This window comes from Phalacrocorax aristotelis, chromosome 2, assembly GCF_949628215.1.
Source record: "Phalacrocorax aristotelis chromosome 2, bGulAri2.1, whole genome shotgun sequence".
NCBI lineage: Eukaryota > Metazoa > Chordata > Aves > Suliformes > Phalacrocoracidae > Phalacrocorax > Phalacrocorax aristotelis.
Window position 1 is genome coordinate 90,897,117 of NC_134277.1, and position 26,391 is coordinate 90,923,507.

A 26,391-nucleotide genomic window follows, 5' to 3' on the forward strand; every position below is an offset into this window, starting at 1 on the left:
TTATGTGGCGTGCTAGGACTCAGATTGTGTGATGCTCAGCACCATGATACCCAGGAGTGATATCTTTCTGTGAAACCCTTTAGTAGAGACCTGCAATATGACCATGTGAGTATATATAGGAAGAACACTAGTATTAATCAGTTGTAATTAGGTATGTGAAACACACTTTGGTCCTTTTAGGGACATTATTAGTCTTAAATTACTTGATATTTGCATATGACTTTACAGTAAAAAATAAATAACATATTAAAAGTACAAATTTTGTCCAAGATGGCACTGAAGTTGTGCAGTTTTGTCCTTGTTTTCTAGCTCAGATGTCTTCAGATTATAAATAAAAACCTCTTGTTTGAAGATCACTGTTGGAAATTAGCACAGACTCTGACACAAGTTTTGTGTATTTTAGTATTGTGCATCATTCCTAGGAGTAAAGGTTGTGCAGGTCACGTTATGGCATCAGTGATAACAGCGAAGCCCACTTCCCTTGGGTTATATTGTATGACATATGTATGCTTCTTGCCTTTAATGGCTTTACAGCTGATTAATTTGGGAATTCAGTGAGCAGTTCTCTTGTCGAAACACAAAAAAAGATATAATCCAACATACCCTTTAGCTGTATCAGCTAATTTAACTAAACTGTAAAATTTGTTTTAGCCTCTAAAAATGAACAAGGACTGAGTGCATAGCAGGGAGCAGAACTCATGAGAAACCAAGTACTCTTTCAGCACAATTTTCCAAAGGCACACTTTTCAGGCATTTAATATTAAGTTTGCTTATTGTTTATCTTCTGATTTGAAAAGTACATTAGACCAAAAGGTGTCATTTTTGTCTGTGGATTTTGTTTCATAGCACGTGGCCACATGGAACCAGTACTGCTAGTCATATTACTGAATCCTGATTTACTTGTGCACCCAAACCTGCAAGACACCTCTAAAACTTCAGGGTAGTTTCTGTAGTCTGCTTTTTAGGATGGGTTGATTTGAAGCATGCTACACAATTTTGCCTGTGTACTGTATATCAATATACCTTCCTTCATGACAGTGGAATTACACTGATGTACTACAGTTGGGCGCCTGCCCTCTCAGCTTATGTGGTAAAATGCTCATTTCCACCCACACAAAGGAGTATAGAAGAACAGTGGCAAGTGGGAGAACACAAATGGTACCCTGTCCCAGATCCTCCGAGGCTGAGGGGATTGCTTCCTAGGGGTATGGGACTCAGTACAGGAAGCAGGGAGATTGTTCTGGGATTGCACAAGACTTAGTATGGGAGGTTTGGAAGAGGAACCAGAGGAGGGGAGAGGAAGCGATATAGGTGGTTTGGGGAGAAGCAAATATGGGGAAATAGAAATAAAGTGATGAAAAGGGCTGCTTGTGTACAAACAGGCTGCTTGGTCAATATGCTTGCCCGGCCATGCCCTGCACCTGACCATTGCAGGCTGCCCTGCCTTCTCACTGAACTTCATTTCTCTTTTCCTTTGTGAGGACTCTATTCAGTGCGCAAGTGTGAGTACAGGAGCCTGCATGCAGCAACTGAGGTCAGACTACAGAATGTATAGGGGCCCATAGCAACAACTGGAAGGACTGGAGTGAATGAAATGAAGTGCTAGCAAATGGGGTGGGACCTCTGTGTCTGTGGTGCCAGAAACTAGTGAGTGAGGGTGGGCATATCAGTGTGTGATCACTAGTGAATATCAGGCTGGGATAGCTGAAGGGTGGCTGAGGTGACCTGGGAGCTGAGGAGGTGTGCACTTCTCTGACAGTGAGGAGTCGTCAGCTATTGCAGGAACCAGGAGGCCCAGGCCAACACCAAGGAGACCAGGAGGTCTGGGTTTTGCCCGAGAGACCCGTTTTTGTACCTCCTATGTGCGAGGCAGCTGGGGAGAGCTGAAGGACCAGACCAGCTGCTAGGTGGACTAAGTATCCAAGCGCAGTTATTGCAGGGATCCACTCTGTGAGCAAGAACATCTGTACCAGAAGTTGGAGCAGGGCTGCAGCCTCAAGGGCTCGTATGCCCAGGTGCCAACAACTGGAGAGGGAGAATGGGATCCAGGGGCAGCTGCTGGGCAGACTGAGTACCTAAGCCCAGCTACTAGGGGGGGATCCACACTCTGCGTGTGTGTGTATATATATATTTATATACGTATGCCCTCTACAGACCTTCATCTTGACCAACAAGAGAGGTGAACAGGATGAGGTAGTTGGTGCTGTTTGTGTGTGTGCGAGTGCTGCGTGTGTTCGTCTGTGTTGTTCTGTGTGGTTGGCCATGTGCGTTTATTGTGTACATGTTGGCTTGTGTTTCTACCTGCCCAGCCTCGCTGTTGGTCGGACCTGGGGGCATGGAGGTGTGGCAGCCTCACCTCTGTAGGGCTACTGCATTTAGCATCTCCCTAACATGGCCTGGTAACACTTCTGTGGTTGCCTTTTATTTGAGAAGGAGGATATTAGTTTTGCTCAGGAGCTTAAGGAATTAGGACACCTTTCCATATTTCAGAAGAATTTGCTAGCTAAATCAACAGTTACATACAGAAAAGAGTCCAAGTTAATTTACAGTGCTCCTGGCTAGAAGCCCACACAGGACTTCATTTTCCTTTCCTGAAAATCATGAAGTTCACTGAAGTCATTTGAGCTACTCTGATATAACTGTGAAAGGGAAGAGGGTGATGCTTTTACTGGTGTAAGAAGACTGGTCTCTTCTTTCTGCCTTGTCTTTATGAGCCTTTTTCAGTGGTGGTGTAGGAGGGGAGCAGTCTTTGCTCCTCAGAAGTGCAGAGTGCAACTGTGTACATATTTTGTGCAAAATGATGAAGTGCTTTGTGCAGGGATGTAATCTAAAGTAAAGTGGAACCTTTATGCCTCTGTTACTGCTGTATTTTTAAACCATATTGTGCACAGTTTTCTCTCTCAGAAGGATGCTTCGTACTGTACTGCCCTTGAAATACTACGTAGGTTAAAAATTTTCTTTATGGTGTGTGTGTGTGAAATGTCTTACAGAAGTTTTACGTAGCCTGGAAGAACAGATTCCCTTTGCCCAAAGAGGTGAATTCATTCATCTAAACATCGGAAAGCTCTTTGTGGAGCTAAAGCAGGTATGTTGTTATTTAATGTTTGTATATTAATTTGCATAAAGCTGCAGAGGCTTGTTTTGGGGGTATAAAAAGTACTTGTTAAGTAGAGTATTTCACTTTTTATTTAGCAACATTTTGCTCCATCTTTACTTTGTGCTTTTTTGTCTTTTAACATTTCACTGTGAGAATTAATATGGAGTATGTATTAAATCAGTTCCTTCACCCTGAGTTCATTTTTAAAGTGACAGTGTATTCACTAAATTTTAGATGTTGACGAGCAATGCTTCCTATATATGCCATGACGTGCTTACAATGTTTGAGAAGACCCTGATACTTCCACAGGGCTCAGATGACATTGATGTTTTAGAAATATACTTGTGCCCTGGCAATGGCTCAGAGGTAACCTTCAAGCTAAGTGACCAGGTCCAGTCACTAAAGGAATCTGTAAGTATTCTTGAATTATTTTCATGTTTAACACTTGCAATGTCTTATATTATTATAAGTATATTACTGTTATATTACTATTACTTATATTACTATGAAATAAATTAGCAGGGGTTGTATCTTACTACTTAGTGTTTGATATTAATAAGTGGATGGGTAACTGATTATTTAAACTGATGAAAATGTGCTTGGGGGAAAGGCACAAGTGGTCCTGCAGAGTCTCTTGAGTGGATGTGACATTTCAGACAGGCTAAGTAGGTGTGGCTTCCTGAAAAAATCAAGGAGGTTTGAAAGACTGTTCATTTAATACATTTTATGTTGGATTCCAGTGTCATCAATATTACAAACCTAAGAAGCAGGGCCAAAGTCTCAGGTGAGTTTCCCTTTTACTGGTTTCAAATATTGTTTTCTTTATTGTGAAAGGTCCTGCTTCTGCAGAAAGTAGCTCAGGGACATCAGAGCCTGCTGGATTCAATAATGGATGATTATTTGGGATGGCAAGAAATAGAAGAGCAGCTAACCAAAAATTATGCTTATTACTGTGGAATTAATCAATTGCTGAGCACAGAGGCACCATCTGAGGAGGATGTCCATTTCAGTTCTTGTCAGGAACAGCTGCTCTTCTCACTGTATGTATCTTGTATAAATTTTAATGCATAAAGGTCCTGACTGGTACCAGCCTAGAGTAAGGTATAGCCAGTAATTGAATAGATAAAAAGGTTAAAACCCTGCTTTTTGTTAACAATTTTCTATAAACAGAAACAGGAAGGTAGAGGATTATTTTTTTTTTTATTATTACTGGTAGTATATGTGGGTGGAAGGGGTGGAAATAGGCTGAGGATAGGAGGTATCTGGGATTCTAAAAGCGTAGTCTCCCTTTTTTATCTTCTCACGTCCAAGCATTTTCTGCTACTTCTCAGCCTGCTTCCTGGTACATACCTCTCCATTACTGTGCTGCTCAGGATGCTTGGGAACTTGGAGCTGAAAGATACCTGGGAGATGCAGGAAAACATTAAAGAAGGAGTAGTTAGAAAGTGCACTAGGAGGAGCATTGCAGCCTCAGATTGTTTTCTGAACACATCAAGTGGTCACTGTTCCTCTATTTTGGCAGAAAATCCATTAATCTTTTTATTAAGTTGATTGTCATTTGCAATGACTTGATAATTCTATTGATTTCAAGTTTTAATGATGTTAAATCAGAGTATACTAGAGAAAAAAATCCCTATAGCAAGAAAGTGCTTTAAAACAGGATAGGATTTTATTATTCTTGCTCGGCAATGTAAAGCATAAGCATAATGTGTTTAATGTAAAGTTGCATTTAGCTGGACAGATGACTTAGGTCACAAAGTTAAACATGTGTAGAAGAACAACTATCTACGTTACTTATGCATATGAGAAACGTGATAAAAGAACTTGATATTAAAGCCGTATTCAAGAATCTGTCAGAAATTCCCGTAGCTGCATTGGCAGTGGGGATTAAATCCTCAGATATTAATAACATGTTAGATGTTAGAAAATTTAGGTAATTTTTCCTGTCCCTTTTGCTGTTGGTCAGTGACTGATTGCCTTCTCTCCCTCCATGTTTCTAAATGACTATGAAATCACCAGGAGGACTAGCTTTACATTTCCTTTTTTGAGCATCAAGACCACTGATAGAGCTAAAAGGCCCTGTGAACAGAGGCTTGTTTTTTTGTGACACTGAAGAGTGAGAAGAGCTCTCAGCATTATTTTTATGTGAGGTGTTTTGTTGTTTTGTTTGATTGTTTGGGTTTTTTTCAGAGACAAAGGAATGATTTTTTTTTTAATGCAAAGGTGTATTTCAGGGCAAGAGGAAGCATTTCTAGATAACGGTTTTCAATCTCAAATTGCTACTTTTTGGACCAGAGCATTTTGTTAGGGGCTTCTTTAAATGTTTCTTAGATTTTTTCTGCTCACTGATCTGTGCAGTAAAGTCTAGTTGTGCTTAGAGTGGTGTAATAGCTGTGCTGCTGCTTTCTTTAGCAAAGGTTTCTGCTATTAGCCTCCCTGCCTTAGTTCTTCCCTAAGTCAATAGGACTGTCTGTATGCATGAAGTAGCAATATAATTTAGATACAGATTTATAGAGAAAAGGCATGTGTTCAGAAGCTAATTTGACTTTGAAAGAAATCACTGGTTTAATCATGGAAGCCTTGTTTTCTATGTCATTTCAGAATTAATAATACACTTGAAGAAATTTTGTTTGCTCTGGAAGGAAACACATACTGGAAGGTTTTGACAACTTTTGTCAGTTGGACATGTGAGGTAGCTCAATACATGAATGAGGAAGCAAGCTCCATCGAAGGTCAGTCAGGTGAGGAAACAGCTACTGCATAGCATAGACTTTATTCTGATGGTTTCCTGTCTGTTTTAGAGTACAGTATTCCTTGGAAAGGGAAAAGGTGACAATTTTTACATTTGTGAGCTTCTTTCTGTTTGTTTTTTCCATCAAATGCAGGATTCATCAGTGGACTGAATGATTAGCAAGGAAAACTTATAATATACAGAGCCTGATTCTAGTAAATAGCTTTGATTTCAGTGCCAGCTGGAAAATTTTTGGATCATCCATTTCTATTGGGAAAATTCCAGCTGATTGAACCATGTTGGAGCCTCTACTTTTGCAACAGTATTCTGTCAGGAAGGCTTCTTAAGTCCAGGCTATAAATGGAAGACCAGACTAGCTGGTCATCCAGTAGAGGTATTTCTAGGCTTGTTCCATATTAGGCAAGGACTTCATGCTTGATTTCCTTCATCCCAGTTGTCCTGTGATATTCCAGATGTCCTGGCTCATCTGCTGTTAACTTTCTTGGAATACACTAGTTTTTCATTATTTGTTGAAAACTTTGAAATATCTGAGATTTATGCAGAGGAATGGGAGATCTTCTCTTTCAGAATCCTTTGTAATTAAATATATTTACTACTCTTCTCAATGTTTTAGTGGAGCTATGATGCAGGGCACAAAGTGGCTGATCCAAACAGCTCTAAAAAATGACCTCACCCGCCCAATATCACCTATTTGTTGCCTTTAAGTATTCTCACCTTGCTCCCAGTTCTTCTGTTTTTTGACCACTTATATTTCCAGCTGAAGGAGTTAGATTACTGATGGATTTTTTTTTAAGCTAGTTATTGAGATTTGTGAAAGATCTTGTTCTTGCTAAAGATCTGTTTTTCAGAAGACACTTTTATATTTTTTTTTCCCCTCTGTTCTTTTTCTCTGTAGAGCTAATCAGAAATGTGCTGAATGCCTCATCAGTAAGCGTGCAGCTATGGAATGTATGCAAAAATAAGCAGTTCTTTTTTAATTGAAGAACTGTGCTGGTGAAATAACTGTTCAAATGTAAATTGATTGTACAGGTTTTGTAATCTATTACAGTTCCAGAAATTTCAGTTATCTGGGCAGTAATAGTGAATTTAATAGAACAGCTTTCTCTTTACTGAAATTACAAGGAAAAATAAATATTGAATATTAAATATTTCAGCACTAGTGTGCTCTAGTATAATAAAACTAATTTTAAAAAATCTTCTATTTTTCCTTTTTTCCTGTAAGGAATTGTATTTGAATTTTTCTATAAGGAATTTTGTAAGGAAAATACAGGTGTGCCTTATGTAGAGCTGATATTTATTATAATCATTCAGTAGAACTAACATCAAGAGCTTTAATAAAAATTGCATATTTACTTAATTTAAAATATATGTAATCTATTTATCTTTCTGCACACATTCAAGTCCTAAGTTTGGTAGGAGTTATTCAGGTTGTTTCAGTGGGAGTCGAGCAAGTTGTACATAATGTGCTCATAAAAACTTTTTTTCTGTCTCTTGATGTTGAAATTTTTATTTTCTCTGCAGATGTACAAGAAAAATCTCTATGTTCTAGACAAAAGCTCAGTTTGGAGACCACCCTAGGTCATTATTTAACATTTCTGAAAGACTTACCAGATTATTCCTCATTTATTTCCTGGGCACGGTAAGGTTGAACTAGTAAATGCTATTTATTTGTTTAACCTTTTTCCAGATATCCTTTACCCCACCTCCACTTTGGACTTTTGTAATTCTTGAACATAATTACCCTGCCTCTTTTCACCAAATGATTGGTGTTTTTCAGTATTACTGGGAAGAGATAGAGTCATGCAAAGAAAGTTATTTCTTTGTGGCTGTCATTCAAAAACATTTTAAAAAGACATCTCCATCTCTGGTGTGTTATCAGTAGTAACCAAAGTGGTGGACTCCTGACAGTTCCAATGTATTTTTGCAAGGGCTTCTTGTCACTAAGTTATTTGTATTAAAGCCCTGCTAATGTCTAAATGAGCAGTGAAATAGAAGCCATTTAATCATATTTCTTTAAAAAAAGAAAAAATACCACTTGTGGAACAACTTAGGACTCATTGTTGAGTGCTGCCTCTGCTGTTAAGGGCTGTTAACTGTTTACCATGCTATGCTGGTGATCACAACTGTTAATAGATAAGAATACTTTCAAAATTACATTTCTGGACTTTGAACTTATTTTTCATTATGCTGCTATTTAGCTCTTTGCTAAATCAATCCCTTGTTTAACCTATCAAATAGAAATAACCAGTCCAAATTGTGCTTTTTATTCAGGCAGAACTTGACAGGGACTTTAGCAGCTTGATTCAAATGGGCTGTAGAAGCAAAGAACTCCTGGTTTGGGGTTTCAAAATCTTAGATATTATTGATATCTACCATAAAACCAAAATGGAAGTTCAGGAGTAGAATGAAAATTTATGTCTTGAAAGTTCAATCACTTTTCTCTTGTGCTCTTTTCCAACTTTGTTATAAAGATCAATGCAGACACATTTGCTAGGGCAAGGATTTGGACTTGGTCTTAAATACTGTTTCTAGAGCATGCCCTATTTTCTGTATGCAATAGTGTTAGCAAAATCACCTGGCTTTTTTGGGTTTTCTTTGCTATACATGCAGAGGTATTTCTTTGACTTGAATAGATCCAGGAAAGAGATTCTATGAGGGGGATGGTTTTTTTGCCAGTGTTTGACATCTTGGTTTCTCTCCTGTAGAAACCATTCCAGTAATTGACACAGAAATTTCCTCACAAAGCTTTTTAATGGTGTGTGGTGTTCTGCTTTTTTAACTATTAAAAGAAAACAGATTTAAGGAGAAGGTATTTTCAACTTGAAACTTTTGCATTGGAATGTTCCTTTTTCCCTGCACCTCAATCTCGACCAGTCTTACAGAGCTAGCAAACATTTTGACACAACAGAAACATCACTTGGACCATTCTGATTTTTACTGCAATTTCATGTTTTGGGTTTTTTTCTAGATATTAAAATAGCACTGTTCAGCTGTCAGGCAGTAAATTGAAATGCTTTGGCTTTCAGTAATTATGATAAAACAAAAAAAGTTCTTCAAAATTCACAGAAAATTAGAGGTTTTCATAGATTTTATTGATAAGTTCCTTTCTATAATATAATTAGTCCATGGAGCATAAAAGCTTTGCTCTTTTCAGCAGCTGAAAATGTGGCATACTGAAACTAAAGGTGTTTGATTCTTTGTGGCCTACAAGCTTGATTATAATTACTGATAAATGCACACTTCTTTAACCTAGCTGTTTACATTCAGGTTTTGATTTGAATGTGGCTGTGACTATTCAGTGAGTTTTGTCACATTTTTGGAAACAAAAGTGATTTCATTTGTGCTATTTCATGTTTTGTGGTGATTAATTTATGAATGCTATTTAAGTGATATTTGAAATTGCTTTGAATTAAGTAAATAGAACTATATTCTAAAATTATAAAACACATATTTAACCAATTCTTGTCTGCCTGCTACATGACTAACAAGAAAAAACTTGCACTTAATTTTTTCAGGATTTTAACATCTTTCAAAGAGTTTTTGAAGAGAGAAGAAAACGTATGGTTTTCTGGTGAAAAGGAAATGGATCATCTTTTACATCTTGCAGAAGTTATAGAAGAAATTATAACGCTTGATTTCTCAGCTTCTTCAAATAAGTCTCTAATCAAAAATCTCTTTAATAATACAATTATATGGATAAAAAAATTTGCTGAGGGGAAGGGGAAGGAATCTGCCACCAATTTTTCACTTGCAGTTTCTGAACTCAGTAATCTACAAAAAAATTTCCAGCCTCTTCAGAGGTTCTGGAGAAAGGAGAAGACAGAATTTTTCTGGCATATAGTGAAAATTGTACTCTATGAACTGGATTCTAGGCTCTCTTATTTGAGTCGAGTGGAAGAGGAGAAGGTATTGGAGACCTTATCTAGAATTATATTTTCCATTACAGAAAATAAAATCCATAACAGAAGTGTGCTATCACTCCGAAATATTCTGACTGATTGGCCAGAGTTAAATATTGCTGCTTTGAACCATCTAAAACACTTAAGTGAATACTTCCTAAGGAATCTTAATAAGGTCGGATCATTGACTGATGATCGTGTCAATGTGTCTTTCAGTCCAGTTCATGGAGTGGGTAATGACTCCTCTTTATTACTCTCAAATGCAACTTTATATATAAAAGTACAAGAATTAGGAGAAATTTTGCATGATTTCTTCAAAAACATCAAAAAATTAAACAGTACAAATATGACCTCACTTGTTCCAATACTTTTTTCTCTCTATCAGAATGATGATCTGGTCTTAAATATTGACAGCAATAGCACCCTGTTGACATTTCTTTATGAGACTTCAAAAGATATTTCATCTTTTCAGGTATGGCATGATTTCCAAGATAGGGATCGAGTTTTTGATTTTCTCTCTGAAACTTTTGATCTTCTCTGGAACTTCACCAGTAAGTCTCTCTGTGAAAAGTTACTAATCATTTACAACTACACAGAGTTTCAGGCCCAGTCTCTTGCACAGAAAGGAAAGAAAGAGATGCAAGTTGTCTATAGCACTCTGAGCAGCCTTAAAACTTTGTTTATAGACAAAGATTTCCAAACAGCTGCCTTTTGTTATTTGGAACAGTTTCTTGATACCTCCGCAGAATGCCTGGTAAATAATGGATGCATTGATTTTTATGTATCAAACATCACTTCTGTAGAGCGTTCGGCAGAGGTTTACAATTTACTTCTGCTTCCACTGGACAGTGTTCTGTCTAATATAACAAACTTGGGAGATAAGGTAAGTGTGCCTTCTGCTTTGCACTGCACTTTTACATGGGCTCAAACCTGGACAGAGATTTTTGAAGAAGCATCCAAAATCTTAAATTTGAATTCAACCTTTTTTGTCTGTCTGAGAAATGCTTTGGCACATCTCTCTGAAAGTCTTTTAAATACAACTCATGATGAACTGTGCAATAATACAGCTATGATTATTGTTGAAGCTACATCAACAGCAATGAATCTATTAAAAACCATGTTTGAAGGAGGTGGTGATTTAAATAACTGGAAAGATTTTGAAGCTTTCCTTGCTAACCTTCGAAGTGTGTTTAACAATACAGTTGATGTCACAAGCTTGCTTACAGGTAACAGTTTAGACAGTGTTTTAGAAATGATGGGAGTTGTGATAACTGAATTGCAGAAATCTATACTGAAGGTTGTGCATGGAGAGTTTTTGAATTCTTGGCTTGATACTTTCATCTCAGGAGGATCTGAGGGAGATGATAGGCGTGATGGTGTATTTTCCATTGGAAATTCCCTTTCTACTATTCTCAAGCTCTCCCAAAAGGAACTTGGAATTTTTCTTACTGAGATAAAAGACACAACTGCTTTCTTTAAAAATGTACCTCAAGGCAAATATATGGTTTGTATCAGCATTTTCCAGAATATTACCAAACTAATTTTGGAAAATACTCTGAAAGACATAAGCCATTCACAAACAAATTTTTCATCTCATCTTAATTCCTTTCTAAATTTCTATAGTACAGCGGATGAAGCAGAGGATTGTAACAGATGGATACGTGGATTAAGTAATGCCAGTGAAAAATACAAGTCACCTTCCCACCTTGAAAGTGCAAAACATATTTTATTTCTGTTGAAATCTCTGGGAAACACTGGGACAGATGCTAACCTAATGAACGTGATGGACTTTGTTAATTGGATTTTTAATTTGATATTCCCTGAATGTTTCCTAACTGGTTCTGATGAGATTTGTGTAAATATTTATTTCCATATTATAGCAAAAACTTTAAAGTTTATTCTCCCTGAATTTCATGTAGAAGATGACATTAGTGCACTTGATTTTATTTTTACACTTTTAAATAACTCTGGAGGGCAAATACAAATGGTTGTCAATGATTTAGTGAGGCATTCACAGTATCCATCGAACAAGACCCATTTCAGTCAGTCAATCCACAGATTTAACAGGACTTCGAGGATGTTCCTTAATCTTTTTCACCATGTTCAGTTTTTGTCAGCAGAACTTTTGGCAGAAATTCAAACTCTTCTGAAAAACACAACTTTTGAAATCCAAGAAAACAGCTCCTCTCACTTGGATATTGAGAATGAACCTTTCTTGCATGAGAAAAATACTAGTTTGTTGGTGGAGTTCTTTCAATATATGATTGGTAAACTTGACTCAAACTTGCAGAGTGAACACAAAACATTTCTCCAGAAACTGATAGAAACAGCAGATTTGAATATTGAGCTGGTAAGGAAAGCACTTAAAATTTTCAAGTCTTCTAGTTCTACTGGTTCTCCATTAAGAGATGAAAAAGAGTTTCTAAAACATATGATAACCTTGGTGCAAAATATGAGGAACATGGATGTTGGGTTCTTGATAAGTCAATTCAAACAAGTCCAGAGGAGCCTACAGAATTTCTTTAAAAATAGCAAACCTTTGTATATTGAGAACTCTGAGTTAGGAATGTTAACAGACTGGTGGGCTGCATTTGAGAACAATTTGTGTAATTGGAACCTGACTGGCTTATGGCAAATAACACGACTCTTTGAACAAGATGAACTCTATGATGTAGGAGAGATATTCCATCTCCTCCTCAGTATCATCAGCCTTACAGAAAAATTAGCTCATGGAAATATCACAGAAGCATTAACTGAAGTATATACTTTCATACTGACTCAAGAAGCAAAAATGCCAATGTTTAGTGAAGAGGAGTTCTCTAATCAAGTGGAAAATCTTCTGATGTTACTGGAGACACTGACAGATATGTCTGATGAACATGCAGAGGCCTCAGTTTGTCTTTCTATGGCATTCTGCTGGACTCTCACAACAGCAACACCTCCGAGTGATCCCACTTTGAAACCTTGTGACTTTGTATATCGCAATTCTACTCTTAGTTACAACGCAGTCATCGAAGTCATTAAGGAGCTGAAACTCATAACGCTGGAGGACAGTTCCTCATGCACGATGGAGGACTTTCAGATGGATATCATGCGCAATCTGACTTGTTTTTTTCAACAGATCAAAGAATGGAACTCTATTCTTTTGAAATTTGCCGAGCTCCGTCACATAAATGTCTCGGTTCTCAAAGAGCTGCTAGATTTTTGGGATGAGCTATTCCTCTATGCTGTGCCACTGCAGGTGAATAATACATACTCAATCAATTGTTCCATCACGCCAAAGAGACAAGTGGCTTTACAAATCATAGAAACAGTGGGCAGTATGCCAGTAGCAGAAATGGAAATGGCCAAAGGTGTTCTTGAACAGCTGGATGATCTTTACAGCAGTCTAAGTTGGAACAGACATTCAAGAATATCACTTATAAAGACTGTTCTTACGAATTTTGAGAATATGACCAGCGAGGTTTCTGGACTCCTGGACACAGAAGCTGTCCTTTCTTTTCTTGCTGTAATTCAGCCTTTAATGATGCTATCTTCTGCTGGAAACCAGACATACTCAATGCTTATGATATTAACAGCTCTAAATGGAAACAGTAATATATCTGATAACTCTGGGAACTTCTGGTTTCCTGTAGTTACAAGCATGGAAGATTTATTGGTGAATTTTAATGTTGGACAGTTACTTGCAGTGATAAACCAAGAGTTTCAATTACTAAGGTTAGCAACTGGACAGTCTTCAATGGCTCTTGATGCTTTAATACAGCAAATTAATGCATCATCTGTAGATGCTACATTAAGAAATTTTGAAGACATACAAGAAACTGTGAACAGCTTTCTATGCGAGTGTAACAATAAAAATTATTCTAAAAAAATACATGCTCTAATTCTCCTTATGGCTAAAGAAAATTCATTGAGTGACCTACTGCTAGTTGTCAAAGACATTATTGACTTTCTGGAACTATTCCAAAATAAGTTTAAGGAAGATTACACTGGTATGTTGATTGTTGATGGTCATCTTAGCAGAGAAAAATTGACTAATACTCATGCTGCTAATTCAGTTTTGCTAAACAGTCTCCTTCATATAATTGCTGATCTTGCTGTTATAGAAGAAGCTCTGCATACAAACAATACTGAGCTTCATCTAGTTCACTTCATTGATTCATTTTTTGATAACACTCGATATAGCGAAGTTTCTACTCAGTCCCAAAACAGAACTCCGGAGGTTGTGCGAGAGATCTTGCAAATGGTATTTCAGTCTACCACAGAACATGACAGGAACAAAATAACCTTCTTATTAAAGGATTTGCATAAGGATATAATGGCAGAAATGAGGTGAGCTTTCTCTATGTACTCATTTTGACAGTGTGCTGATGATGTCAGAAGGGCTTTTTGTAAACAGCTCAATCAAAACTTGTATTAATTACTGTTTCATTTCAGATTTGTGCATTTGAGTAAAACAGTATTTTGTATCAACTTATATTGTTCAGACCAGCCATATTTGGTATCACATATATTGTGTAGATCAGGTTATTGATATGTTTAGTCATCTGTATTTGTACTCAAGATGGTTTCTCTGGAATTATTATAGAATCAAATATTTTAAGATACTAGTGTTTTAAAATCATTGCAGGTCTGAAACTCTGAACCCACAGTTATTGGTGGATGACAGTCATTTTGGCTATGGAGCTAAATATTACAGAATGCTTGGGACTACCGTTTTGTGGTTTTGTTTTTTTTTTCTTTTTCTTTATATATCCAAATGTAGATATACTGAAATGTCTTCAACTTAAATTTGCTGATGACTTATGCAAACAAGATGACCCTTGTGAGGCTATGGTTATAGTGTCAAGTTCAGTCTAACGAAAACAGTTTCTGAAGGAAGCTTGAGCTGAAGATCACTTTTGCCAGATTACTCAAATCAAAAGTAATCCAGCAGCAGAGGAAATTCTGCTTCAGGAAGATGTTTAGTAACAACTTTTTTAATAGATGTACTGCTAGACTGGAGTTGATAAATTTCAGTAATACTCATTGAATGAATCCGAAAGGATGGTTGCTCCAAATGGCTCTAGGATGTCCTGCTGGTGGAGCTACTGATCCTGACATAGACCTGCTGAGAAATGGCATACTGAAGTTGATACATGACTCTGAACGTGGTATTTAGTCCTTTATGATTAATTTTATGCAAATATGTCAAAGCAGTGGTCAGCAGGGCCAGGTAGTAGTCAAATCTGTTGAAAAGTCAAAAGCAAATACTAGAAAAGTGGTTTATTTTCCCCACAGCTCATTATCAGGATTTTGAGTATTCTGCTTTTTGCCATCAGTCATTATATGCTGTGGGCTCTCAGTATTTCTGAAGCCCTTATGATTTTGCTTATTTTGCTAAGGTAGACTCTAGCCCTCCTAAGGTCTTAAGAAAGCTGATGACTTGCTACCTTGATGAAAACTTGTTTGGTTCATTTGGGTTTTTTTTTAATTTTTTTTTTTATTATTTATTTTTCATTTGTTTTTAAACTTGGAAGAATTGTGTTCTGATTTTGAAATAGTTCAGACAAAGGCAATAACTGTTAATATTGAAATCCTTATATAGTCCATTGAAGACTGCAACTGTATGTTGAAAATTTTCTGCAGTACCCTTGTTATGAAAATACTATTTTCTTTATTATCTTTCTACAGAGCATCTAAAATCTGCAAGATTCTTCAGAAACATTTATACCCTACTAGTGTCCTACAATTGCAGAAGTTGCAGTTTACCATTTTGAATGTTCTTAAAATCTTTTCAGGTTGGTTACCACAGCTGTGACTCTATGGGTCACCATACGTGTTCGTACTATAATGTTAAGGCTTTACTCTGAGCAACCTTCTGTCAGAATAAGTTAATTTGGGTGATGCCAAGCAAGACAAGCATACTGATGCCTGGAAATTAAACCAACAGAGGCACAGGAAAAAATTTTTATGCAGATCACATAAAGGGATGATTTCTTTCTGGAGAGGGCAGTTGATTCAAAATCTCAGTGGAAGCAGGAGGTCTTGCAGCTCCTATCCTCTCATTTTTAGCCATGTGCTCTTTCCCTTCCTCCTGGGTTTAGTCTGACACACCAGGACCTCTTCCTTTTCTGATTTAACTCACAAACCCAGCAGAGGACTGTAAACATATTTGGGTGTTGTCTTATCAATTTTTAATGGATATTTTTCTGCCAGACAAGTGAACTGAGTCAAGTCACAGAGGTGTTTTCTTTTTAATGTGCCAGAGTTGCCACAAGGAAGCATATAGCTGACACAAAGGAAAAATGGGGCAAGTATACAAAGGAAGTGGCGCCTCCCACTTCTGGCTGTGTTGAGCCAGTGGATTGGGTAACTGTAGCTGAGTAACTCCAACAAATTGTTTCAAATTTTAATGTGTTAGTCATCTTTTATTCCTTGCATATAGACCCCCAAGGTGAGTACTTTAAGAAAGGTTCTTTATTGACCTAAGGGTGTAATTTCATATTATGTTTTCTTTGGGGAAACCAAATACTTTACTTTTCAAACTTCATATTTTAACCCAACTATGCCCAGAAATGTTTGCAAAAAGCAATTAAGAGGCATTAATCTGTTATTCTAGAGCAAAGGATGAGATCAGTAATGTCTTATGCCACCTTCATTTCCAAACAAAACATAAGATGTGATTACAACCCAATTGCGACTATCTTCTCCACTATCCTGTTCCCAAAGAGCAATGTTGAGCTCAGAAAAAGTGATACTGAAAATGTGTGCCAGGTACCTATGATCTGTCTTTGACCTCTGAAGAAATGTCTATTTATTGAGAGAACTAAGATTAAGGAACTAAATTTTTGACATTCTTATTTCAGTACTCTGGTCATGGGGATGTTTCATAATGTTTCATTTGATACAGAAAACGTTACGAAACCGAATGAGAAAAGACGAAAACTTACTGTCTTGGTTTGCATTACTGAGTTTCATTGTATTACTTCTGTGAACAAGATCAAGGTTTGCTTGTTTTAGAAGCAGTGGTGGATGTTTACTGTTCTCTATTCTTGAATTATGAACCAAACATAAGGAAAAAAACATGGGGGGAAAAATTAATTTGATCCCTCCGTAAACCAGAATTCAACTGTTAAGCCAAGCTCCTTTCCTGCTATCCCATGTACAAACCCACTGCAGGCAGGGAGATGAAACTTTTTTCCAGGGACGTGGGGGCTGCAAACTCTGGTAGAAACTTTCTTCATGGATAATCAGGTGATAAGTACCCCCTATTTGGATTCTTTATCCCTAGATAGGCAAAATGTCTATGTAATGCTGTTTCCTCTCCTTGCAGCTAGGGTTTGAAAGTTACTACTCACTGGAGGGTTAAGAACATCCTGATGTCTCACAGGGAAATAGGATCAGGGGAGCCTGCCCGAGGAGGAGGTAGATGTGGTTAATATACACAGCTACCCAGTTATGCTTCTTACTCACAAAAAGCAAAAATGAACGTTTCTTCTCTGGCTCTGTAGCAGGTGTTGCTGTTCTTAGTATTGATCAGGAAAGTGTAATGGCAAAGAGTAACGGAAATTGAATGAAACTAGCCCTTCTTGCCCTCTGCAATGATAAATAAATTTAGTCAGCAATATTTCTCAGTGCCTTAACACATCAGACTTCCTTTGCTTTTATTTTAAAAACTTTTCTGTCCTTTATTATTAGGTTAACTTTTCATCTGATTGCAGTAACTTATTTATTTATTTTAACTGATTAAGCCTGGACATTTTCTCTTACAGAAGAACCAGTTGTCACTGGCAACCTTTTCTGTGTTGTTACGAAGTGTAAAGATGGATTAATGAGTCACTTAATCCTCTCTGTCTTTGAAGGAATCACTCTGGTTCGAGATCATTATCAGGTTTGAGCGGATTCCACACCTACAAGTGTTCTTTACAACATGCATTAAACTTTGGAATCTAATGGAAATTTCTTCTTTTTTTCCCCATACTCTCTGAATGATGAGCCCCCACAGTGGCTATACAAAGTGAGGTTTGTACGGGTATAGCTCTGATGCTTTTGATAGTGATACCCAGAAGGAATTCCCTGACTAAATAATTGTGAGCATTGAAAGCTGTAATTAGAACTAGAATTACCACAATTCCTATAACTAGAATAAGCAGATTGCTGTTCAATACCAAAGAGCAGCCAATTTTTAATTCCTTTAAATTTTGTGATACTGATAATTTCATGAATCAGAGTACATTTATACTTTTAAATCTTCACAGGAACAGCTGTGAAATCAATCTAGATATAAATAAACTTCTTGGCCAGAGTCATGCAAGATAAAATAGCAATTGTGTTTACCAGGTGGGATCAGTCTGTTTTTCTTTAACAGTGCACGAAATCACCAGCAGGAGACAGTAACATTTGACATATAAAGACTCATCCAGAGTTGGAAGCAGGCCTTTGGGTAGGGAACATGTGCATGCACACACACAGACAAAATATTGAAATAATGTTTTTAGTATAGAATTTGCCTCCTCTTTACAAAATAGCTCTGCAAGTTTGTCTACCTGGATGTTATGCTGATATGAACAACAGCGTTTAAAGTAAACAGATGTCAGAGACATCACTCGTATCTCAAAGTAGGCTTTTACAGAACAAATGCATTTCTCTGATCACCAACATTCTATGACCTACCTCTGCAATTATTTAAAAAAACCTTGCAAAATAAGAAATGTGAATATTCAGGAGAAAAGATAAAAGTGAATACTACACAGAGAAAATGCAAGAAAAATTTAGGGTATAGGTACCCAGATATCTTGGTTTGCTGAAGGGAAACTAATGTTTAGAAGAATTTTTGGTAATTTGGGAAAAAAGTCAGCCTGAAATAAAAAAAAAAAAGGAAAGCTCTTTTCATTTTGAAATTAAATTTCAAATGAAAAAGTTGGCGTCTCTGTTAATGGATGAATCTCCTTCATAGGCTAGATCAAATTCACAAATATTTTCTGTTGTTTCCAAAACTCAAATATTTGAAAATTCCTTGGTTCCTGAAAACCTCTCTCCCAGTTTCAATTACAAATACATCGAGTAAAAGAATATCACCTTACCCATATTCTCATTTGAAAATATGCATCATCTAGTTGCCAAGACCTGCTACTTCAAGCAATAACATAATCTCATGAATTCACTAACCATATGATCGCTGTGTTTTGCAGGATATTGAAAGAATGTGGTCTGCTTTCAACAAGGGGGATTGTGAGAATGTGGCATATATAAACCAAAAACTTTCCAATACATTGGAGGGCTTCCTGAAAGCCTTGCAGAACACCAGCAGTGGCGGCTGTGAATGTCAGCTAATGTTGGGGAACATACGGAGACAACTGCAAAGGTAAAGCTTTTTACAGTTTGGTATCCCCAAACTGTTCTTGTTAGAGATGTTATTTTTTGTGTATTTATGTAATTACAGGACAAATACTGTTTAGCAAAGTTACTTTAAGCTTTATTCATTTAACTAAAAATTAAATGGATACAATACACAAATTATTTATGTAATTTAGCAAATTTTGGATGTTTCTAAAAGCTCTTACACTTCTGCTGAGCACTTGCAGCAGATCTTGCTGCTCCACAAGGGCAATGCTTTGAACACAAATAAGAAAATTTTCAGTTAGGTCAAAATTTTGATATCTCAATTTTTTCTTTAAAGCTGTTTTGCTATGGCCTTGTCCTCTCAGCAGCTGGGTATCTTTTGCAAAACATTAAACATTCAGATGAGTTCTGCAGTTCAAGCAGCCATAAACAGAGGATGGTGTTTGTAATCTGACAGGCTTGAACTCCAAATAATTTCAGATATTTGCTATTATGCTGAGACAAAAGAGTAGACTTTAAATGAATGAAACTGCTACTACAGAGTACTTCAAACTTGCTGCCAGAAGTGGTCCTTGTTATAATTGTTGCTATACTGGTCTGACTGTTGGATTGTTTTCATAATGGTCTTGAATGGTCTCTGTGAATTATAGTAACAATACAGAACTACTTGAGCTAGATGCTGCTGTTGGAGACCGTACACTCATGTCCAATTTTCAAATGGTAAAAAATATCTGATGTGCATATACTCTTTATTATTTAAATTACAATTAGATAGGCTTTGTTAATCTTGAACTGCAGTGCTTTGTATCTCTGGGTTTTAAAAATGTGTGTTCAGTAAGAAACATGGAAGTGAGACATTGCAAGAACTGTGCTTCTCCATAACCTGCAGTTTCCTAGAGCACTTAGCCATCATGGAAAGATCTCTACATCTGCAGTCTCATTTAGGCATGAAATATGATGATCCCTGTACTGTATGAATACAGCATGAGGAGGTCTGTAGAGTTGCTTATTGTATGCACAGTGTGTCCACATAGACCATAATGTGACTCTCTTGCCTCATTTAGTGGCTGTTTCACTATTCATGTTACTCTTTGTACATAATAATGTCAATGACTTAGTTCTGATAACTTGTGAAACAAAGGCTCTCATTTCAGGGTGGCTGAAAATTTGGAACTACAGTTGTCAGAAAATCTTTTGGCAGCTTTTCTCAGCAATTTTAATCTTCTGAATGGTGGGTTCCAGTTTCTTCATGTTTTTTACAAGTCACTGCTGCGTAATCTTGCAGGACAATAACTTTTTCAATGTTCTTCAAACTTTAAAGGGATACCGCTTACAGAGACTACTGACTTAATGCGATGTATTTTCGTTGTATACATATACACATGCATGTGCTTGAGTTAGCACGGGACAGCATAGTTTACCCTGTCAGAGCCTGTCCAATAAGATGCAGGAATTCGTTAGAAAGAAGAGGGGACTTAAGTTAGTGTAAGAAGAAAATCCTAAAAGACTAAAGGCTGCTTCACTAATTTCAGATATTCTCATAATACAGGGATGGGGGACTTTTAAATTTGAAGTAGAAGTGAATTACTTGATATAACGTTTTCATGTTCTTTATCGTGCCTCAGATTAAATCTAAGAAGAAAAGATAGGGTCTGTGGGCAATTTAATTAAGCAGATTGGTACTGTTGGCACTATCTTCTCTTTCAGATGTGAAAGTCAAAGAGTGTGTGCAGAATCTTACTCAGTTGCGGCTGGACATTGGTGCTTCTGTCAATATTTCTGAAGAAACTATCAGTACCATCTTGGAAGCCAGTATCTCTCATTCAAAGGTAAAAGATTGAAGAGAGGCATTAAATTAGCGGGTCAACCTATAGTCTGATGTGCCAACCGAAACAAAACAAACCACCTTGTTTGTGTGGGATCTTTTATTTTTACTTGTCACTAGTGGAATATTTTGTGAGATTTAGGACTTCAAAATAATAATGTGAAGGATTAAGAGGTCAATTCACATTAGCACTAGTCTTCTGCTCTAAATGGCACTGCTTCATTACTTTCAGCAGTGTTTTACACCCTTGTGCTAACACGGCATTTAAGCTTTGCTATCTTGGTACTGTGGAAAAGGTGAAGGTTCCTGGAGAAAACATGTGCATTTTCCCACCTCTGATCCTTACAGTACGGAATTGCCAAAATTTTTTTTTTTATTCCTTCATGTACTTCTCCCTGTTCTTATATTATGTCACCAGTATCCTGCCTTTGCTCCATTTTATTTATCTGTTGTCTCTTGAATATTGCCTAACAGGTGGATTGTGTAAGTTTTCTGAGTGAAGGACTGTGTGTGTTATCATTGCTGCTGTTTCCTGTGATCTCAGTGATTAGTAGAAATCATGAAAACCTAACTTACAGGTTCTCTCTCCTGTTAATGTTTGTATGACTGAAAAGCGTTGGGGATACGTTTGGTATAATCAGGTCAACCAAGTAGCCACTAGGTGTCACTGATGCTCTGCTTGCAGAAGTAATTGCAAGTTTTGTTCGTGAAAAGTGTGGCTATTAAAAAGGCAGTTCAGACCATCCTAACTACTTACAGATGATTTGTTCTTCTGCTTCTTTGGCAGTTTGACTGCATTTATTGTTAGCTTGTTATTTTGATCTCAGTAAGTGGTAATAAGAGAAGTCATCTGGTAGCGATTCAGTTAAATGGGATTTGGTGCACCTTTGATCTTTTGGAATAATAATGCCAATTGACTAAATTTTCAAATTACTTTCTACCCTTATTTTTTGCCACAGTCCTATGTAGAGTTAGGATATATGTACATATCTCACATTTGCATAGTTATACATAATTTTTCTTTTGCTTCAGTGCTTAAATCCTTCCCCTGTACAACTGGAGCATTAAAGCCTATGTCTCTTACTGATTATGCAAGATGCACAAGTACTTTTTAAAGCTACAACTGTGGCACGTCCATTATGTTTATGGTATATATGGCCACTGTCTGATAGCCTTAACAATAGCTGCCGGCCCATTGTAGTACTATATTTCTGTGATTATATACTTCTGCTGTGCTTGCCTCTGGAGGGGTAAGAGAGAACCTGTGAGTTTTTTGTGCTTAATGCACTTACCTTTAATTTCCACCACAATATGCTCTGGCCATGCTCATTGCCATGTGATTAAGTGTTTTGAAACTGCTCAAAACCTGTAACCTGAAGACTATAAGCATTCTTTTACTGAACATAGGAGTTTGGATTAGCTCTGGTTCTCACAAAGCTGCAAAGAAAGCTCAGAGGGACTTAATCTAGTGGATAAAATGCTGAATGGGTTAAAACTGGACTGAAATAATGGTATTCATGTGGGCATGAGAAAATAAATTTCAAATTGTATCACAGACTCAAATTTCCTCCACAACAAGAAGTCTGAACCAGTATCCTTTTATGCTACTAGCAGAATTATATTAATATTCTGTTCCTTGTACATACATGAAAATAGTGAATATTTAAATATAAAGGAAGCCCTTTGGGATCACAAAGGCAAAATCCTTTCAAGAATAAAAATTTAGAAGTCAAATACACAAGTTGGAAATTAAAATGTTCATAGATATTAAAGACTTAAATTGCATAACTTTGGCTCCTAATTTGATTTTCCTGGGGATCTTCTCACTCACCAAGTACTGTTACTAGCTACAGGTGCATTCAGTGGAAGCAGTACAGGCAGGTTCTGTCCTAATGGAGCAGAGCAGTGTACAATGGAGCTCTGAGTACTGTACTTTTTCTCCTACAGGCTCCAAATTTGTAATTTTTCTGGACTTGCTGCCTCTTGCTTTCTTCCAGGCATTTTAGGAGAAAGGGTAGCTAAGAACTCCTGAGATACCTGGTCCACAGGCATTTTGTTTTGATGTGTCATTTTTGTGGAAGAAACACCATTGTTATCCAAGGAGTTTTTATTATAGTCTCGCCCAAGGTCTGCTTAGGCATTTATCCTTTCATCCACCATTAAATAGTAACACTTCAACAGAGTGTTGAACTGAGGAAGGTGATCTGGCTCAGAGTGAACCTTGTGGCATATAGGCATCCCTAAGTTTTGAATTTGTGCGTCCTCTGAAAGAAGGAAGGTCTGTATTGTTTGATTTTAGTGATTCATATATCTGGATTTTGACCTTAAGGTGCTTCAGCAACAAAGGTGTATATTTGCTAGAATGGATGTGTTCAGCATTGTAAATATGCATGCTTACATTATGAATGCTCATAGAATGAATGACCAACCTGTTCACAAGTAGAAGTAATTCTTTATAAGAAATATACTTCATCTTTTTATATGTACATAGAATATAAAGTAAGAATATACCAATCTGATAAGGATCTGTATAGTTCATTATTTCAGGTCTGTTGAAGACTGCAGATTGTCATGTTTCTGGGACACAAATTCTCACCTTATTGAGCATAAAAGAAGGTGATGAATTTCAGTGAGAAAAATTTTTAATACACATACATGATGACAGGTGTTTTTCAGTGCCTTTGTGGTAGCTTTAACTGGAAGATGTGATGAAGAAGTACTTAGCCTGCTGTTAAAGTTACCTGAAAACAGTAGAACTTCCCTGGTAGTGGAAGAATTATGTTCTTTACCAGCACTGGACTTGTATACCATGTTTGTACTGATTATAGAGAACTTGAACTTACGTCATATCATTTACAAGGTAAGGTGGGAAAAAAGCATTACGTTTCTATTTTTCTTTTGAACGTGGTCTAAAGCATGCAGGTACATAAATGAATAATTCTATTATTTCTTCAGATGTTCTTTCTCTATGGAAGCAAATGCTAGGCATATGGCATTTCTTGTCTTCATTTAGCTCTACAAAGCAAACGCAGCAGCTGAAGAATGGGGTTGGTAGATGCTACTGTATTCCATTTCTTACTTCCTTAGGAAAATTATCACTGAGGAGTTAATTATGAAAGCTTTAGAGAAAACACAGGAGGTCGAAGATGTAGTTTTATTAATTTTTAGCAGAGTTTTCAGTTCATGCAACTAGTCACTTCTTAATTTTTAAGTGTAGAAGACTGATCTGGCATCATTGGAACTAAAGCATAGGAGCTCACATTACAAGAATTACAAAATTATTTTCTAGGAAGAATTTATAGCACCCTGGAATGCATTTTATTTGCTGTAGAAATCATGTTGGCCATTCAGGTGGCTCCTTCAGGAAGGAGCTATTCCAGCTCTTAGGATGAGACACTCTGTAAGGGCAAACCTCCTATATTTTATATATAATGTCCCCAAGTCAAATGACTTTGACAAGAATAATACAATGGCTAAACTATAATGAAGGGGATGCAGAAGTCTGTAGCAAAACTGTATTATCCATACAAGTGTAGATAATCTGGGATCTAGTATGGGTTTTCAGTGAAATATTTTTACTTGTAAGAGCAAAATTATTGGATGGGATTTCTGATAGTTAGCAGATGTTTATTTCAGTTCTTCTGGGTGATTGATTGACAGAACATAAAAGGTAAGTACAAATAGTTGAAAATAGTTATAACGTTGGGAGGAAGAATACTTTGTTCTAATGCTGGGTTATATTCTGGATGCTGCATGCACAGTTAAACAGGTTTGAAAAACAAGAAAATTTCCCGGAATAGGTTAAGATACTAAAGGGAAAAGAAAATATTTCTACTTTCGGAATTATCTACCAACCTAGATGGGAAAAAAAACCCCAAACACCCCAGTGCTTATTCTGATTGGGGTTTCTACTGAACCCTACTGAAGAATAATGAATTCCTAGCAAAGAATAAAAAATGTTGTCAGTTCATCCTAAATTATTATGGAAGTTTTGCTGATTTTTTTAACTGAATAAGCAATTTTGTAAGGATTTTTTTTAATGTGTAAAAGCAGGTGAAGGCTGAGAAGAAAATTAAGCACAGACATTGTTGTAGTAGGAAGTCAAATAAAGATAATAAGATGAAACAGCTGAAAGTATATGATGAGATGATACTGTTTTTGCTATCGCGCACAGGCAGGTAACAGTGAATCAGTTTGTATTACCATATCATCTAAATAACCTATAAACGCAAAGGAAATAGAGAGAAAATTTGTAATGCCAAAACTTGCATGGTAGAATCAGCAAACAGCCAATTGACCTTCAGTCAAGTAGGGAATGAAATCGACACACTTATTTTAGGTAAAAGACAGTATGAAAAATATAAAGGGAGAAACAGTGTGACAGGAAAGGTTGTAGTCTAATATGATTCCTAAAGCAACTAAAGTAGTTGCTAGATTTAATTTAACTTACATATTATTTTTAAAATATTAAACAGTTGCATTGATCGTCTTGAACCTGTTGAAGGAAAAGTTCTCATTTACACTGAATTCCATGGGGACAGGATATTGCAGAACCCATTAGCATCTTGGGTAGGAAAGCTCTCTTCCTTTTGGTAGGCATAAACAGGTTCTGGATTTTAATTCCTGATTTGTCATAGGCCAGTTCCAACATTACCAGAGAATTTTTCTTTAGCTGAATTTGGGAATAACTGGGGAGTTATACTAAAACAAGTTTTGTTAAACATGTTTTGCAGGAACATTGCATAATCAGGTTTAGAAAAAGACTGAATAATTTTGAGTGTATAACTGAAAGGTTAAAATTTGTTTCTAATTGGAATTTATTGTTGTGATTCTTTGCCCTTCTTTTTCAAGCTTAAGATACCATCTGAGATAGGCAATGCACTAAACATGCTCCTGGATGTGGTTTCTAGTATCAGCTCTCTTCTCAATAAAGCCCACTATATCATGGAAAACCTTCCAGTGTTCCTCAAAGGAATTAAAAATATTGGTGTGCTTGACATCTTTACATTGCAGCAGGTATGTGTATGATTTCAATATGCAAACTTAATTCCTATCATGAGGTGCTTTGTTAAGGATGTGTGCTTAGTAAGGAGGAACACTAATAGAAATTGTGTCCTAGAAAGTTGGGAACATAGAGAGAAGAGAGTCCATAGACCCTAGGAAGATTCATTTGGTCTCTTTCAAGTACTCTAGTAATTTTGAGACTGCCAATGGTTGTTTCTGTTGTGTCTTTTTTGGTTGACTTGCAAGATCGTAGCCTAAGTTAACGTGGTGTTAAGCTACCGATTAATAATAGCATGTATTATCTGTGATTTAGAGACAGCCATGCCTTTTCTGCTAATGCTGTATTTTTTTATAAGCAGACTGTTGCTTTGTTTACAAGAAATAGCTTCGCTTTTTTAAAGGACAAGATTTCAAGATAGCTTGTGCAGTCTGTTTGTGTCCCTTAAGGTTTTTGTGTGATAGTTCTGCTTGACTTTTAAAAAAAGTGGCA

General features: G+C 36.7%; 1 protein-coding gene across 1 annotated transcript in view; it reads left to right on the top strand.

Moving 5' to 3' along the window:
• The window catches only part of ABCA13 (ATP binding cassette subfamily A member 13), a 215,383-nt gene that overhangs the window by 34,581 nt on the left and 154,411 nt on the right, over positions 1-26,391 (top strand). Inside the window, exons 11-18 of the mRNA XM_075084330.1 lie at positions 9,365-14,080; positions 15,422-15,528; positions 17,503-17,621; positions 18,922-19,094; positions 20,227-20,303; positions 20,780-20,901; positions 23,563-23,757; positions 25,749-25,913. Of these exons, the coding sequence (XP_074940431.1) occupies positions 9,365-14,080; positions 15,422-15,528; positions 17,503-17,621; positions 18,922-19,094; positions 20,227-20,303; positions 20,780-20,901; positions 23,563-23,757; positions 25,749-25,913 (5,674 nt within the window). The remainder of the gene's footprint in view (positions 1-9,364; positions 14,081-15,421; positions 15,529-17,502; positions 17,622-18,921; positions 19,095-20,226; positions 20,304-20,779; positions 20,902-23,562; positions 23,758-25,748; positions 25,914-26,391) is intronic.